Source organism: Grus americana, chromosome 6 (assembly GCF_028858705.1).
Source record: "Grus americana isolate bGruAme1 chromosome 6, bGruAme1.mat, whole genome shotgun sequence".
Classification (NCBI taxonomy): domain Eukaryota; kingdom Metazoa; phylum Chordata; class Aves; order Gruiformes; family Gruidae; genus Grus; species Grus americana.
In genome coordinates this window covers 26,428,014-26,444,396 of record NC_072857.1, presented here as the reverse complement: position 1 = coordinate 26,444,396, position 16,383 = coordinate 26,428,014, and the positions used below count along the sequence as shown (strand labels likewise).

Sequence of the window (16,383 nt, the reverse complement as noted above, 5' to 3'; positions counted from 1 at the left end):
AGGGAAGGTGAGCCAGCTGGAATGGGCTGCAGGAAGGGAAAGAGGAGCTGACTAGTAACTTAGTCAGAAATCTCTGTCTCTTCTCCAGCATTAGCCCTGCCTGGACTAAGCATGCCTGGCCTACCCCCAAGACAACTACTGGGAGGAACTAATTTGCTCTTTCCTCTTCTGCATTTTCAATTAAGTCCCTCATTTTTATTTGCTACCTATCTCGTTCTCCTTTGAAGGGCCCAGTAATCAGCCAAGGCAGAAGCGGAGCTCTGCAGATAAGAGCGCAGGGCACTCGTATCGCCGCCTTCCCTCGCCCCTCTGCGCCAAGTGCCTCTTCTGCCTTTGGCATGGTGCCGTGGCTCGGGAGCTTGCCGTTTCCTTAGCAGGGTCTGAATTCGGCCGCTTAACGCCCTGCTGCAGTGCCAAAGTACGCTCTGGAGCTCAGGGCTGCGTGCAGGAGCAGCGAATTACAGACGCAGCCAGCTGGATGTTGCCAACCTGTTATCTGTGGTCTTCTTTGCTGAAGTAGCCTGTCCGTGTGCTCTGATTTCCCCTTTTCCCTTTCGTGAGGTGCTGGAGGGGTGTGACCTGCTCTGCTCCTCTCCCCCCGAAATGCTCTGCTCCAGAGAGCAGGTGAAGTTTTGTAAGAGCTGTACTTTACCCTCATTAACTAACAGCACAGAAGGGAAATGTAAGCAATTAACGGAGAAGGAGAGGTGTTTTGTGGGGTGGCTGGGTATTTTGTTTGATGGTTTTTGGTCGTTTTTTAAATCAAGAAATGGCAAGATTTTTTTGTTACAAGCATTTTATACCCTTTTTTATAGTCATGCAGGCACAAAAGGCACTTCAGGTTTGCCTTCTATTCCTGTGTTGAGCACTTAAAAGCATTCCTATTTCACTTATAGTTATTATGAATATAATAGTTCATGTTTTCCAAGTCATAGCTAGAATCACCCAAACTACAACGTGAGGAATCAGCCTGTTACCTTCTGTAAAGGGAATAAAAGAGACTAATAGGTGTTTCTGCAGATATTTACAGGTGAGGAAAGCAGAGGTTCAGGAGCCACATAACAAAGCCCAAATTCTGGCAGCACAGACCTCTGCTCTGTGACTAGTCTTTGCTTTCTCCTCTGGCTCTCTTCTCTCCCAGCACCTGGCTGCAGAGCCCCTTCGCCCTCCACGTCTTCCTCTTCTCAGTTTCCTGTAGTCCCTTTTCTTTGTGTCCTTAGGCTTTGTGTACCAAGCTGGGAATTCCTCCTTGTCTTTCTACAGCTTTGATGCAAACCAGCAGAGACCTCTTTCAACTGTGGTACCAGTTTTTGGAAAAATTCTTCTCAGCCTTGGGAGGCCCTGATATTGTGGTTTAACCTGAAAAATACTTATTTAAGGTGGTATATTTTTTCCCACAGAATACTTGAGCCATTTCTGCTGAAACTTTCAAAAAAGATTGAGCTTGAAGCAAACACTTGGTAAGATGGACAAAGTTAGATACGGAAAAAAAAATTGCTGCCAAAAGCAGGGAGTTTTCAATCAATCTTTGACAGCTTTTATGTTTTGTAGTATTTTAACATAAAGATGCAGGTCCCCTACTTTCAGTCAGGACTCTCTTCAAAGAGCAATTCTTTATTAGGTTAGCCTAAATAAGTACTTTTCTGCTTTGTTTCTAGTCTTTAATACATATTCTTGGTAAAAAAAAAAAACTTAGTTAAAAAAATATAGACTGGCTTTAAGGGAGAATCTCTTCAAACATTACTTATTGTTTGAAGTTTCCTGTTACTTTGTATTTTCTCTAACAGGATTGGGATGGATAAGCTTCCTCCTCTCTGTTCCCAGATCAGCAGCCAGGTAGGAAACCCTGCGTCTCAGGAGAAAGTGCCCTGACCTGCGCTGCTGAGGTGCCGAAATCGGCAGGTGCGGTAGCCTTTCCCTACCGCGTCGCAGGAGCTCGGCATCCATGGTGTGGTTTTTGAGAAGTGGTTCCTAAATTGCCACGCTACTTCCATTGTTGTGCATACAAGTAATTAGGTCATCAGCCTAATTCTGTAAAGAAATACAGTTTCTGCGTACAAATCCTACCATTTGCCGAGTCCTCCAGAAAATCTGTTCCTTGGCTACGTGTTTCATCTCTGTCTTTACAGAAAAGCTTGGAGGTAATCTCTTGGGCACTTCAAATGTATTTATTTCTTTTACTGGTCAGCATAGGGAAAAGCTAAGAAGCCTTTATCGTCATTGAATTGCTTTCTTCTCAAGTCAGTAGTGTGTTCATGACGCAAGGAAGCTGGTTAAAGGATGAAGGTTGTTAGCCATAAATATTAGAGGCAGCAGACCACTAAAGTGGTGTTTTGCAAATAGGGAGGAAAACATCTCCGCTCAAAGCAAGCAGTTGCAAAACTGTAGTTTAAGACAAACAGGGCACGCGTGTTGCATCACTGTGCTTGTAAAGGTTTTGCTAGTTTCTAATTATAAACTAGAGCACCTTTTGAGGAATCTAAATTCTCCGTGCATCTGATGAATACAGAAGTGGCTGCTTTCGCAGCGTGCTGCTGTACGTGGCTGGCTTTCCTGCCCTCCCTTAGACCTTCGTCATATTGTTCCCTGAGAAACTAAGAATTACTGCGATCGTTATTAATTAATAAATGATAAGAATGTATCTAAGAATTAACTCTTGTTGTACTCTTTCTTTCTCAGTGTGGATATAGCTAGTGGTCTTTTAAATTGTCATAAAATTGACTGTATCTAGATCAAAAGTACTGTATGGCAATTTAAAGTCATAGTGTGAAACCTGTCTGTCTTTAGCATACCTGAAGACCAATGATAGAGAGGTTTGAAGCACTGACCAGCTCATTTCAACTACCCGAGCAAGGCTGATTTGAAGATCTGTGCCTTTCAAACCGATCTTCTCTGTATTCAGTCTATCTGGTCTCCGAGTAGAGATACTGTGAACTTCAGATGCTTCCCCAAGTTAACACTAGGGAAGGAGGATCACATTTCTTGCTCACATATTTGTTAGAAGAGACAGGTTTCTACTTTGCTTTGTGTCTCATTTACTTAGATTTAAATTAAAAAAAAAACCAACCCAAAACAAACAAACCAACCCCAAAACAACCCACCAGACTTCAATGCTACCTTAAGTTTCAGAACAGGTTTAATTAGAAATTGAATGTTCCTTTAACGATTCATATCTAAATACAGCACTTTTTAATCAACAGCAGTTTAAAGACTGTTTGTGTAGTGTGTGGTACTGATTAAAAAAACAAAACCCAAACCAGACACATTGTTACTGATTTTTTAAATGAAGAAAGCGTATTATTCCTTACCTACTGTGAAGAGTAGATGACGGCTGTCAGCCAGCATACTTAAGCAAATCTCATTTCTGATTTGCTTCTCATTTATACACAGCCATCTTATACATTTACATTCAAATATATATATACATATATAATTTATCCTCTTTTGGGATTTTTATTTTTTCAGTATGTGAAAGGTAATAATATTAATTCGTTTCAGACTGGGCTTTGTGTGTCTTTATTCTCTCCTGTTCGCAGAATTAATCAAGTCCACAAATTTGTCCCTAGCCTCTCTTTGCACAGTTCAAAGCTGTAGAGGAAATTCAAATCTACCTAATGGCATACCATTCATCTTTGTGTTGTTGGTGTTCTGGAGCAGGCTGGGAGCAACAAAACTGTCAGCAAAACTTAGAGCAGATCCTTAAGAAGAAAAGGGTCATATCTAAGGACCATCTCAAAGATGAAAGCAAATATCATGAATCTTGATTACCCCACATGTTATCTAAGCTGCTTCTCTGACTACAAACTCCTAGGCTTGAGGTTTTTGGCAGGATTCTACTGAAAGGTAATTTTTCATATTATTTTACTTATATTATTTTACTGTCAGATGGTAATACGTAGTGTTACAAGAATAGATTTGCTCTCAGAGTATGTTATTGATTTGATTTTCAGTAAGTCTCAAACTGTAGTTTGTTTTTATTTTTTGCTGGATCTCAAGTCAAGGTGGTTTTGGTAGTTTTTTTGTTTAGCTGAACACAGCTGAGTGTTCTGAATAAGAGCAGCCTTAATAATAAATAGCAGTTATATAGCATCTTCCATCAGACGATTTTGAAGAGTTGTAAACATGTTATTTAGACCTTTCAGCCTTTTTGTGAGGTTGCAAATATTTTTATCCTCATTTTACAAATGAATAATATAAGGCTCGGGCGAAGTGACTCATGTACGGTTAAACTTGTGAACCAGCAGAGCCACAAAGGGAAAGGAAGTCGTCATATTCCTTGAGTTTTAGTTTAACCAGCGCGTTTATGCGAGACTTTGTTCTTTTTCTCAGGTTTGGTCTGTTAGGGTCCTAAAAGTTCATCTTACAGATACAAAGTCTTGTACTATGGTAGAAGAGTAATCTGGATGGACTAAAAAGAAGCTGCTGATTATTTAAAGCTGGTTCAGTTTGGTATTAAAAAAAGCATTAAACCCCAGATACTTGCTTTTTTCCTCATTCTCTATTTGCTTGGGGGGGGCAATTCTCTTTTATCCCAAAATATTTTCAGCAGCTTTCTGTTTCTTTATTTCACCTACAAAAATCTCTAATCTTGTCTGGAGCAGAAAATTTGACATTTTTCTACCATGGGGTTAAATCTGTTGTTGGTGTTCACATTACAAACACAATCCTTTTATGTATTTATATCCTCACTTGAGAATAAGCCCTATAAGAAACTGAGACCAGATTCAGAATCTTTTTTTTTTTTTTTTTTTTTTGCTGTGGTGTCTTACCAACTCTTTCTTTCTTTGGGTTAAGTCTTTCTACAGAAATCAAATATTAAGTTTTAATAATCTTTTATGTGACAATTTTAAAACAGCAGTGGTATTTAATTTTTAGAACACTTCTTCTAAGGCTCTCCTAATTACTATTTTCTAAACCAGCAATTATTTTTAACGTGCAATAAATATATCCATGGACGAAGGGAAGGAAGGGCAGAGGAAATATTCCCAGCAGTGAAAAAATAATAGTAAAAAAGAATTACAAGGTATTCTCTCAATTCTCTTTTGATCTCTCTGCTTACTCATATCATGTTACGTGGGGAGAAGAGAGGGGTAGGGAGACATTAGAGTTATTTATCTGATTTTTATTTTTTTTTAATATCAGAGTTTCTTGATTTAATCCAAATAAGTCCAGAGATGGAGGAGGACAGAAGAGCAAAAGATTAGAAAATCCCTGATTTTATTTCTGTTGGACAGTGCAGAATGTTTTTCCTTTTGCTTATGTTGATCTAAACCACTATTTCGAACAAAATTCTGCTGAGAAGGCTGGGATTCATCCTTGGCCTCCTGAGCCTGGTCTGACAAAGTCCTGCAAATTAGACTTTCTAAGTGAAAACCTGACTGAAAGCAGTCTCTGCTTCAACAAAAGATTCCCAGTTTGTGCTATTTCAGCCAGCTCCCTCTCCCAGGCTGGGTCAGAAGACATCCTAAGATACAGAAGGATGTTGACGGTGAAATTATTTGTGCTAGCACACGAGATGGATAAATGGGCATGTCAGTAAAGATTTAGGGCTGTGCTTCCCAATTTGATGCTGAGGCAAGAAGATTAATGCATTTCTTGTTAAAATAAAAAAGATGTAATTAAGTAGGTAAGGAGAAAGTATATTTGAGCATAATGTTCTAACTTTTAGTACCTATGTTTCAATGTCATATTGAAAATCTGAAAAGGAGCCAGAGAGAACCCACCAAATGAATGAAGGCTTTTATAGTGAGAGGCTTAAGGAACTTTTTTGGTTTATCAAAGAGACAGTTAAGGGCTGATCTGATTGCAGTGTACAAGTGCCTACACATTCAAAAGATGTCTGAGATTAGGGTGACCTTTAATGGTGAAGCACAGCTAGATCAAGCAGTTTATAATAGACGTGGTAAGATGTGGATCTTAACTGTGGGAATAATCAATTATCAGCATTGCTTCCCCAGTGATGTTATTAATTTATGTTAGCTGAAAACTTAAATCAAGGTGGTGTTGGGTTTTTTACCCAAAATTTAGGCTCTGGTTGACCACAAATTAGCAGACTTCATAATAGGAAGGGCTGAAACTCTCCAGTGCATGAAATTGTGTCACACATTTTTCAGGAAATCAGGCGCAATGGTTCCTTCCGGCCTAAAATAAACCTGTAAATTGCTGTAGATATAGCTTTCACTATTCTGTGTGATTGCGGATACAGAGAGAGAGAGAATCATCCCCTCTTTCATTTTTCCACGCAAGCTGGTCTTTAGAAGGAAAACATGCAAGAGGGTAACACACCAAGTGGCTCTGCACTGTGCCGTAGGACTGGACATAAAAACGTGGTGAGGGAAGCCTAACTGCTGGTGGCTGGAGACACAAAATCGGTCTCCCAAGTCCAGGACTCTAGCCTTGCAACTCTATTAACAGAAATAATGTGGAATTTACAAAAATAAAATTAGCTGCATCTTAATCTCTAAAAGAAAAATGAGGAATCTTAATGTATTAATATTTCACCTCTCTGAAGACAGAAGAGGTTGTTCCCAGCTCTGGGTGCTCTTTTAGCTGTCTTGTACTAAAAATGAAGTAGAAGTGTAAACTCCCAAGGTGTCTCTTTCCTTTTTTATTTTTCAAGTACACACTGTTATTTCAACAACTCTTTGCGGACAGCTGTAATATCTGACATGTTAGCAAGTGAATTACAACAAGGCTTTTGTTTTGTTTTAAAAAGCCTCCAGGCTGATTTCACTGACTAGTAGTAGTGTGAGGAGGGTCACAGCTATCACAGCCACTGTTTTCCTTGGGGAAGCTGGAGCTTGCTGCCAGATTGATCAAGAGGGGGAGACACGAACACAGTGAGAAGTTGCATTCAGAGAGGTTTGCTTTCAGAGTACAATGTTGTTGCTGTATTTTGGGAACCGTGTGGAAGGGATGGGAGATGATAGTCCCTGCGGTCTGACTTCTTTCTTAGTGGATACTTATTTGTTTCTGCGCTTGGGGAAAGACATCTACTCAGAATTTAAAAAACTAAAAAAAAAAACCAAAGTAAAATCATAGGTTTGTTGCAACCTGAGTGCGGTTGAGTTTCATTTCAATGAGATCCAGATTTCATGCTCTATGCAAATGTGCTATGTGTAAGTTCATTAAGAAAGCCTGTTAAACAACAAAATGTGATTAAACAACCCTCTGTTAGACCACAGGATTATGGTAAAAAACCCTATAATGTTGTAACTTAATTATTCTTTCTGTTCTAATTAAACATTTGCACAAGTCTCTGAATCAGCTGTTGGGAATCTAACAGAAGCCCTCCTCTGGCTTGGTTATTGGCCATTTACATCTGCCCAGTTTTTCAAACCCCAGAATGTTGCGAAGAGCATAGAGATGGAGGTGTGGGGAGGCAGTGTTCAGAGAGCTGCAGGCTCACCGTACGGAAATACATCTCGGGGGGGGCACGTTCTAGGCTAGTCAAGGAGGGCTGGTACGTGGGGAGCATTGACCACGTTCCCACAAGAAAAGGACGCTGTGCACATCATAGAATCATTTAGGTTGGTAAAGACCCTTAAGATCATCAAGTCCAACCATTAAGCTGGCACTACCAAGTCCACCACTAAACCATGTCCCTAAGCGCCATGCCTACACATCTTTTAAATACCTCCAGCGATTTCCCTGGACAGCCTGTCCCAGTGCTTGACAACCCTTTTGGTGAAGAATTTTTTTCCTCGTATCCAATCTAAACATCCCCTGGTGCAACCTTGAGGCCGTTTTCTCTTGTCCTGTCGCTTGTTACTTGGGAGAAGAGACCAACAGCCTCACTACAGCCTCCTTTCAGGTAAACTCCATCGGTAGAGCTGACTCAAGTGTTCCTGGTGATGCAAAATAAGCAAGGAAATATATATCAGTATGGCATTGATTTGCACAGTAGATTACACTTAGCATTAGCCAAATGAGAAATATATTCCCTGTTGGGACAAAAGCAGCAATGTGGAGAGAACAGATTCTTGCTAGTTTGCATTGGCCAAGCGTGCCAAGTATTGCATCACAATGTTAATGTTTCTGATTTTATGCTGGGCATATTAAATACATGCTCTGTTGAGTATGTGTATTCACTTCTGTCGCTCTCTTAGTCATTGTAATATGCACAGTTACGGTAAGAGGCTGTGTATATATGGCAGAATTTACCATAAGCTTCAGCATATGGTCATTCTCCAGAGCGGCAGTGTGCTCAGCTTTCCTGACAACTGGAGCTCAAACACAGGAGGAGTTCCCGAGGGCCTTTTGATCTAGAAGGATGTTGAAAAGATCTGATCTACAGGATGTTTGTTGCTGTTTGCCTACTTTAATAACACCACCACCACACAAATAAGGAGTGTTGTCCAACAGTTTAAAAAAAAAAAAAAAATCCCAGAACTTAATTTAGATGCTGCCGCTGCATTGGTAATTTATATATGCCACTGTTTTCTGCCTTTGAATGCCAGAGGGAAACACTGGATTATATTATCAGTTTGTTCCACATACAGTTTAAAATTTTGCTTTATCAGAGTAAAACACCACAGTATGCCGTAGGGCCACTCTCAGTGTTTTTTCAGCGGCTTCTCAATGCCCAGTGGTTAAGAGATACTCAGTTAAATCTCTTTTACCCACTTACCAATATTCTGTTTACAAATGCTTCTCTAACAGACAACTTCAGATTTGATCCAAGAGTTACATCATTATGAGAAGTAACTGAACTGAGAGCATAAACTCCCAGTCACAATTTTAAACCTCACTCAGATTTAAGGTTATGGTGCTGTAATGAGAAGACAGAGCTTTTGAGTGTCGATTTTAGTTAGAGCGCTAGCAGTAGCGTGTATGGCACTTGCTCAGCATGCGTCAGTAGCTAAGCAGATCAGGAAGAGAATGAAAGCTCAGAAATTAGGTCATTAGGTAGCAATGGCAAGTGTAAATCAGTGCACTGTCACTAGCTCAGATGTGCAACCAGCAGCTTAGCCCTGGATGCTAGGCAAGCACCAAAAGCTTCAACTCAGATAAGCATCTGGGTTTATCCAAACTTTTAAACTAGAGAGTGCACCAGAGCAAAAACTAATACAAATATTCTGGATTTCCAACATCACAAAAACCAGCTTTTCTTGCAATGTAGTGGCACCTCAGTTAAACAAAAAGCTTAGAAATTATACCTAACCTTTCTGTTTGCAGCAGATTACCTCTCGACAGGATCAGTGTAATTTATTTCTGAGGCTCACAAATTGGTGTTTGTGTTATCTGCTATGTGTAAAGAGATCTTTTAAAATAACCAGAACTTCAGGTTCACCAAAGGAGTTCTGATGCACTTGCTCACTTTTTTTTTTTTTCTCCTTCCTGTGCCTACTTTGATGTCTCTTAGTAGTCTGGTTTAGTTCCCAGAAGGCACCAGAAGAATCTGTGGTACCGTGACATACAGCAGGGCAGGGAGACTTTCTGGCAGCAAGAACTTAAAGAGAATTCAAGGATGAAATTGTTGAATTACTGACGATATTGTGTAACAGCTCATATAAAACTGCTTTTGTACCTGATGACTGAAAGGTGGCAAATGTGATGCAAGTTTTTAAAACCCACTCCATGGAGAATGTAAGCTTTTGGATGGCGTATTTTTGCCAGGCAAATTAATAAAAACCTCAATAAGAATAGTATAAGAGGACTGTAAATTGCCTGTAAAGTGTCAACATAATTCCTTTTTAAAGATAAATCCTTCTTTACAAACCTGTTTGTAGGAGTCAACGAGCATGTGAATAAGGATGTTTTAATTGACATATTTTGAATTGCCAAAAGGGTTTTCACAAAACCCCTTAGCAAAGATTTTTAAGAAAACTAAATTGGCATAAGAGGATCCTTGTGTGCCAAAAAGATACTTGTGAGGTAAGTTGAGGGAGTTTGCTAATGGTGAAGTTGTCCAAGGTAATGAGGACAAAGAAGGATCAAAACATCGTGAAAGACCTTAATGAAACTGAGAAACCAGACAGACAATAGTTGGTGAAGTTCCATCTAGATAAATGAAAAGTGATGCACATGCAAGGAAAACTTTACAGAATTTCACGTAGAAAGTAATGTGCCATGAATTGGCCGTTAACACTTGGGAGTGAGAGCTCAGGTTTATAATAGTGATTCCATGAAAGCATCAGCTCGGAGTTCAGCACTGATCCACCCTGAGCATTGTATATGGTTCCTGTCCATGACTTCAAAATATTTGATTGAATTTGTTAAATTGTGGTAGAATTGAGAAGGGCAACAAGGATGCTCAAATGAATGGGATATTTTCCATGCACAGAATGACTGGGCAACACACAGATAACTTGGGATGTGGTACGGGTTTTAGAAAATTGAGTTGCATGGAGCTACATTTAAACAAAACAAGTTGTTTCTTGACGCAGCAGATTGTAGGCATCGGAATTCACTGCAAAGAGTGGGGGTAATGTTTTACATCGATTCAAGAGATGGCTATGCAAGAGAAAATCACTGGGACTTACACAGAAAACACCTGGCTTTGGAAAATTTCTGGTGGGAAAAACACGCGGACCTTGTGAAAATAGTTGGGGGAAATCGCATATACGTTTGTGCTGGTCCTGTTCTCGCGATAACTGCATATGATTGTTTTGGGGAATAAAACGATAGGCTAGGTGCAGCTTCAGTAGAGGTGAGCAGTTCTTCTGTGCTTTTGGATTGTCTGTTGCTACAGTTGTGTTTTTGAAGTGCTTTGAAAATCATTGTTGCCTGTCTCAGTAGTTGTAGAGTATTTCTCATGTTTGCATGCTCTGAAATCGGGAAACAGTAGTAGTAGTAGATTATTGCTGAAAGCTGTCCAGATTCTGTTAATCCTTGCACACTTCAATAGTTCAGGTGGTTTTAAGGAGACTTGTTACAAAAAGATAGTATCTTCAACTTTAATGGAAAGACATTTGTAAATTTAACTTTTTATTAAACCAATTGAGATAGGAGAACAAGACTAAAAGGTTGTTAAACTTAGTTATGGCTACCAGAGCACTGTGAATTGCTTTATTAATTATTCCTGTAGCATAAACAGCATAATGCAGATTTTTATTTGCATTTGTGGTAGCTGTTAGCTTCTGTTATTATTTTGTTTTATGGAACCGGTTTTTAAATACCGGTGCTCCCCACTGGGCAAAGTGTGCTGCGTCATTTCCTAATATATACCTCAACAAATTATTCTCTCCCTCTTTCCTACTCCCTCCCTTCCTGCAATGAAGATAATTTTGTATGGCGATCTGAGATCGGTTTACCCTGCAGCATTAATCTTCTAACAGAGAGATACTATTTTATTTTTCCAGCATGCTGTAATCCACCCTGGTTTCTGATATATTTAAAACCTATTAATTGTTAATGTTGCACTTCTTGAATTCTCATCATGACCAGACTACATGCGGGGCTCCGGTTTGGGAAGGATCATTAACCGTTCCCCTGGGGATCCCGAGGGGTACTTTCTGGAGACAGCGTGAGCTGTGTTATTTGTGAGAGTTTGTCCTTGTGCTGCTACATCTGTTTGAAATTGGGACTTTGTGCATAGTCTGCATTGTACGGTTTTGAACTGCATCGCCTAACGCTAGCGCCGTGGATTGTTATCTGGAATGCACAGAGGAATCATTGATCGCTGCTGCTTTTTGCCTTTTCATTTTTTTTAAACGGGGCTGCAGACACTAGTGGGTATTTTTGCTATTTCTTTTCACCAGTCATCTCAGACACTTCAAATGGTTGAGGTACTTTTCAGCATTACTCTCTTGTTCTAGATTACTTGATCTAACAATTAGTAATTAAGTTGAAAAGCAAAACGTATCTTCCATGTAACAAAAAAAAAAAAGCTATTCCCTAATGATACAGCAATCTTTTAATATACGTTATAAATGTTCTGAGATATATTGACTGGCATATCTATCATAAAATGGATGCTCAAAAAACTTTTAATCTGTGTGTATAATTGTGTTATATTAAGCAATGAATGGTACAAGTCAGAAACAATTTTTTGGTTATATTTTAAGCTTTTAAACTTTGGACTTGACTAAATTCTAGAAACAGAGGAAGCAGGAAATAGGGATATTTATTTTAGCATTTTTTTTAGACTATCGCATTCATTGTAACAACACTGTAGTGCCATTTAATAATTCAGTAGTTCATTCTAGACAAGGTGTTTTAACATTTGTAATCGTTTTAATATGGTACCCCTATGGCAATGAAATACAGTATTTAATGGCAAAAGCTGATAAAAATTATATCACGTGTCCAGAAAATTTGTTAGCAATGACATTTGCAAACTCATGCATTTGATTTAAAAGGAATGTAGCAAGAAACCTATGTAGCTGTGGTCCAAAAAAAATTATTAAGAAAGTGTTTAATGTTAGGTAATAGATTATGGGAGAATGTCTTCTTGGGCAGATATGATGCAATATGTTTTTCTTGAATTTGTGTATTTGTGCATGTGCATATATGTGGAGAAAATCCTCATTAGTGCTGGCTTCTCGGGAAGCTTAAATGTGTACTAAGGGAAAATTACAGTCTTTATCTTCAAGTTTAGAAAGTCTGGAAGCAGCTACTTTACTGTTACAATTCTTTAATTAATGAATCAGTAACTTCAACTTTTCTCTCTTCCTTTTCTAAGTCAGCTTAGTATCAAATATGTGATGTGTATATCCAAGATTAAACAGCCAGGTTTGATTTCTTCATTTAGTACTGTAAAGGGGAAAAAAAAAAAAAAATCACTGCAAAGCAAACTTCAGAAAAATATAACTTTATAACAAGTTGAACTGTTTTTCCCTGCGCTAGTTTAAAAACAAGGTTGGGAAATGAGCATTTATCTTTTCTTGTAGACTGCCATTTTTTGCTCTCTTCTCTTCAGAATCTATTTCTCATCTTAAATAAGGATGGAGGACCACACGTGCACAGATGCTCATAGGATGAAGGAGGTTGAAAGGGACCTCAGAGGTCGTCTGGTTCAACCTCCTGCTCAGAGCGGGGTCAGCTGTGAGATCAGAGCAGATATGCTGTTTTATATGAATTAGAAAAATGTTTGAATCTTTTTTGAGTCAGGAAATTAATTTTAATCTGTATCCATGACACATCAGAAAAATCGACATGTTATACCTGATTGAGGCCTCAATGCGATAGCAGTTATAAACTTTTTCCTTACCATCCAGCGCCATTCCCCAGCTCCTGCAGCGTTAGCAAGAGAGCTCTCCGTGATCTCGAGGGTGTTCTAAACTGGTGACCAACAGGAGTCCTGGTATTTAGCAAAGTTGTAATCAATTGCCGGTTCCTGAAGACGTTCAGTCAAATTTAGGATTAATATATTCGGCGCTTCGCTGATCTCAAAATTTTCACGGTGTCAAAATGTTTTTTGAAGCATGGCAACTTCGGTACCATTTCCTGGCGTAAGCACTCCCTGCGTGCTCCTGCAGACTTTGGCTTTCCCGTGGGCTCTGTCACTCACCCGTTCAGCAGGGAAATGTTTGGGGATGGCAACCTTTTTAGCCGGCAAGTGATGGAGCCTGCAAAGGACCTCCTCTCACGAAAAGGTCTCCAGGAGCGAATATCTTCCAAATAAGTGCTAATATCTATCACTGAAGAGAAGAACAAGTAGGGATAAACGACAGTGATTTGTTATGGGGCAAAAGCGGTTTCTCATCGTGTGTCTGTTGGATCAGCAGGTGATGGGGAAGGCTTTCAGGGGGGTCTCTGCAATTCAGCCACCATAATGGGATAGTGGGGCTCTGCAGGGTTGGGGGAGGAACTATTTAGTAGCCTGGGGACGGCAACAACAATAGAGCTACCTTTTCTTCATAAGCTCTGGCATGCTGCCAATTCCCTAACCTGTGTTAAATCTAATTATTATGAGGGCCGAAATTTTATTTCCTCCTGTTTATCTCAAAAAAGTAAAGAAAAGAAAAAGCTTCCAGCAGAAAGTGTTATTTTTGATTTTTCTTCTGTACTGTGTATTACCCTGAAAAATTGTAAATTGATTATTGTTTGTTATCCAGATGGATCCTGTGCAAAAAGCAGTCATAAACCATACATTTGGAGTGTCCATTCCCCCAAAGAAGAAACAAGTCATTTCCTGTAATGTCTGCCAGCTTCGCTTTAACTCTGATGTGAGTATTTTCTATTTTCATTCCCCTTTTTTTTTTTTTTTGAGTACAATGGGTGTAAATAATCTAAACCTCTTTTTCCCAAACAAACTATTCCAGTTCTGCCTAGATTCTGCTCAGCCCAATATGTTGTCCACTCAGAGGTGGAAGTCCATAGAGGTACATTGCTCATTCATTTTCTTGAATGGGTCTGGCACAATATCCAGTGCCACGTCCATTGACGATATCCCATTTGACAGTCCAGTAACCTTCAGAGGTACTGCAAAAAGAAATCTTAAAAAAAACCAAAACAAACAACCAACAACAACAGAAAACAAGCAAGGGGGAAGGGCAGTCAGAAAGGCTTCCCTAGGGTTCTCTTCCTGTCATACCTGCTCTTCTTCCAGAAGAAATATTCCTCTTGTTCCTACATCCTTTCTGATAATGTATCTTCTGATTTCTTAATAAAGTCACCCTTCCAGTAACTTTAATTTATAATAAATACGAGCATTTACTTCTAGCTGTCTTTTTTAGTATGATAAAGTTCAAGGAAGCTGTTTTCTGAGGTGTAATTAAAAAAAAATGCATTCCAAAAGAGCATATTGACTGGTATATTTAAAATACATATCCAATTAATGTTTTTCCTGAGTAGCTGGAAAATTAAAGAAATTCAAAAAAACTATGTCTAAGCAAATTATGACCTTCAACAATTTAAAAATATGTATTTGTTTTTGCATACTACTTACTAATGTCATTATGCTAATAAAAACAAAAAATTCCTAGAAGTTTTGTTGATCTCAAGTGTAAGAACAAGTACTTAAGTGATGCGTGAATAATATTATAATTTTCCCTATTATAATTTCAGTCTATGAAATAGTTTGCAGATACTTGCTCAAGGTCTTTGAGTAGTTAGTACTAGTAGAGATTCGCAGTAAAGCACCCATACCTGTTACTCTGATTTTCTCTGCCTCTACCATTCCGATTTGAATAGCGTCATGTAAAATGGTTTCTCCAGTTTGGCTTTCTTGTCTAGAGTGGTAAGGATTTTGAAGCTTTGCTATCTTACCTTCAAATTGATTTCTAAATCTGTCACCTTTTGACGAGCTTATTAAATTTTCTTTGAAGTGGTAATGTCTACTTAGCTAACCAATTTCAAAAGTTGTTATTTAAAATTTACTTCACTTGTCTTTCCTCTTTAAGGTTAAGATTTAAGGTTAAAAAAAAAAAAAAGCTTTCTGCTATGATACTTGGTTCAGATATCTACTTTTGCTGATTAAAACAAGGAACTGATAAAGTTTTTAAAAGGTTCCACGGGCTCCATGGATCTGAATCTTGCTTCTGAGCTGGACCTTACTCCGTCAGCAGGGAGGCAGCTCAGCCTGCTCCTGCTCTTCCCTCTCCTCCTGAGGTCAGGGTCCCTCTGATGATGGGTCCTGTCCCGAGAGGAGTCGCTCACTTTGTCTGCACTGACCTTCAGGTGGACAAACAGCACTTCAGGCAGATGGATTGAATCACAACTTAGTGGCTCAAAACAAAAAAAGAGCTGAAATATTCTATCATTTTGTACTTCTGCCAACCACACAATTTTTCCTATCTAGACTTACAAAGCAGAACAAAAAATGCGTATCGTATTCTGCTTTCAATAGTGGCATCACAAACGCATGGCAGATTATAGCCTTATTTCCTCTTCTGGGGCCAGCGTATTCATACGGTGTCGTGCTCCTTTCTTTCTAAATGTGATCAATATGCTCAGTTACAGTTATTAGAAAATATCATCGTCCTTTTGTAATGGACAGTTGTAAGAAAGGATGAAGCACCACGACAGTGATGTGATGAAATGCAGTTCCTTACTTTCTACAGCAGTTTGCTTTATCAGGACTTTCACAAACAACCTGGAAATTTGATTTTAGACTGCGCTGAGATTCTACTACTGTTATTAATAGTAGAAAATACTTAAATATAAATTTAAATTTCAGAAATATTTCATAACCACAACACACAGGAATATTTAGAGAATGAGTTTTCATAGTATAGCACTTCTATTTTAAAAGCTATCTAGCCTTTCATCGGATTATACAGTTTCTCCGGGGAAGCTTTACATAAGATTTTAAATCTTTCCTCCAGGTTCAGTCTTTTGACCTTAAGAGTTATTTATCTGAGTGTGTGCTACCTTTTTTTCCCCCTGAGGGAGATCTTATTTTATTCAGATATTATTCTCACCACCACCTCCATAATCTGCGTTATAATTTCACTGAGGTGATGCTAATGGCCTTTCAACTAAGCCTCAGACTCTTAC

General features: G+C 38.9%; 1 protein-coding gene across 7 annotated transcripts in view; it reads left to right on the top strand.

Annotated features, from left to right (window-relative positions):
• The window catches only part of ZNF385B (zinc finger protein 385B), a 136,546-nt gene that overhangs the window by 83,883 nt on the left and 36,280 nt on the right, over positions 1-16,383 (top strand). For all 7 annotated transcript variants that reach the window (XM_054830817.1, XM_054830818.1, XM_054830820.1 and 4 more), the window contains exon 3: positions 14,001-14,111. In XM_054830817.1, the coding sequence (XP_054686792.1) occupies positions 14,001-14,111 (111 nt within the window). The remainder of the gene's footprint in view (positions 1-14,000; positions 14,112-16,383) is intronic.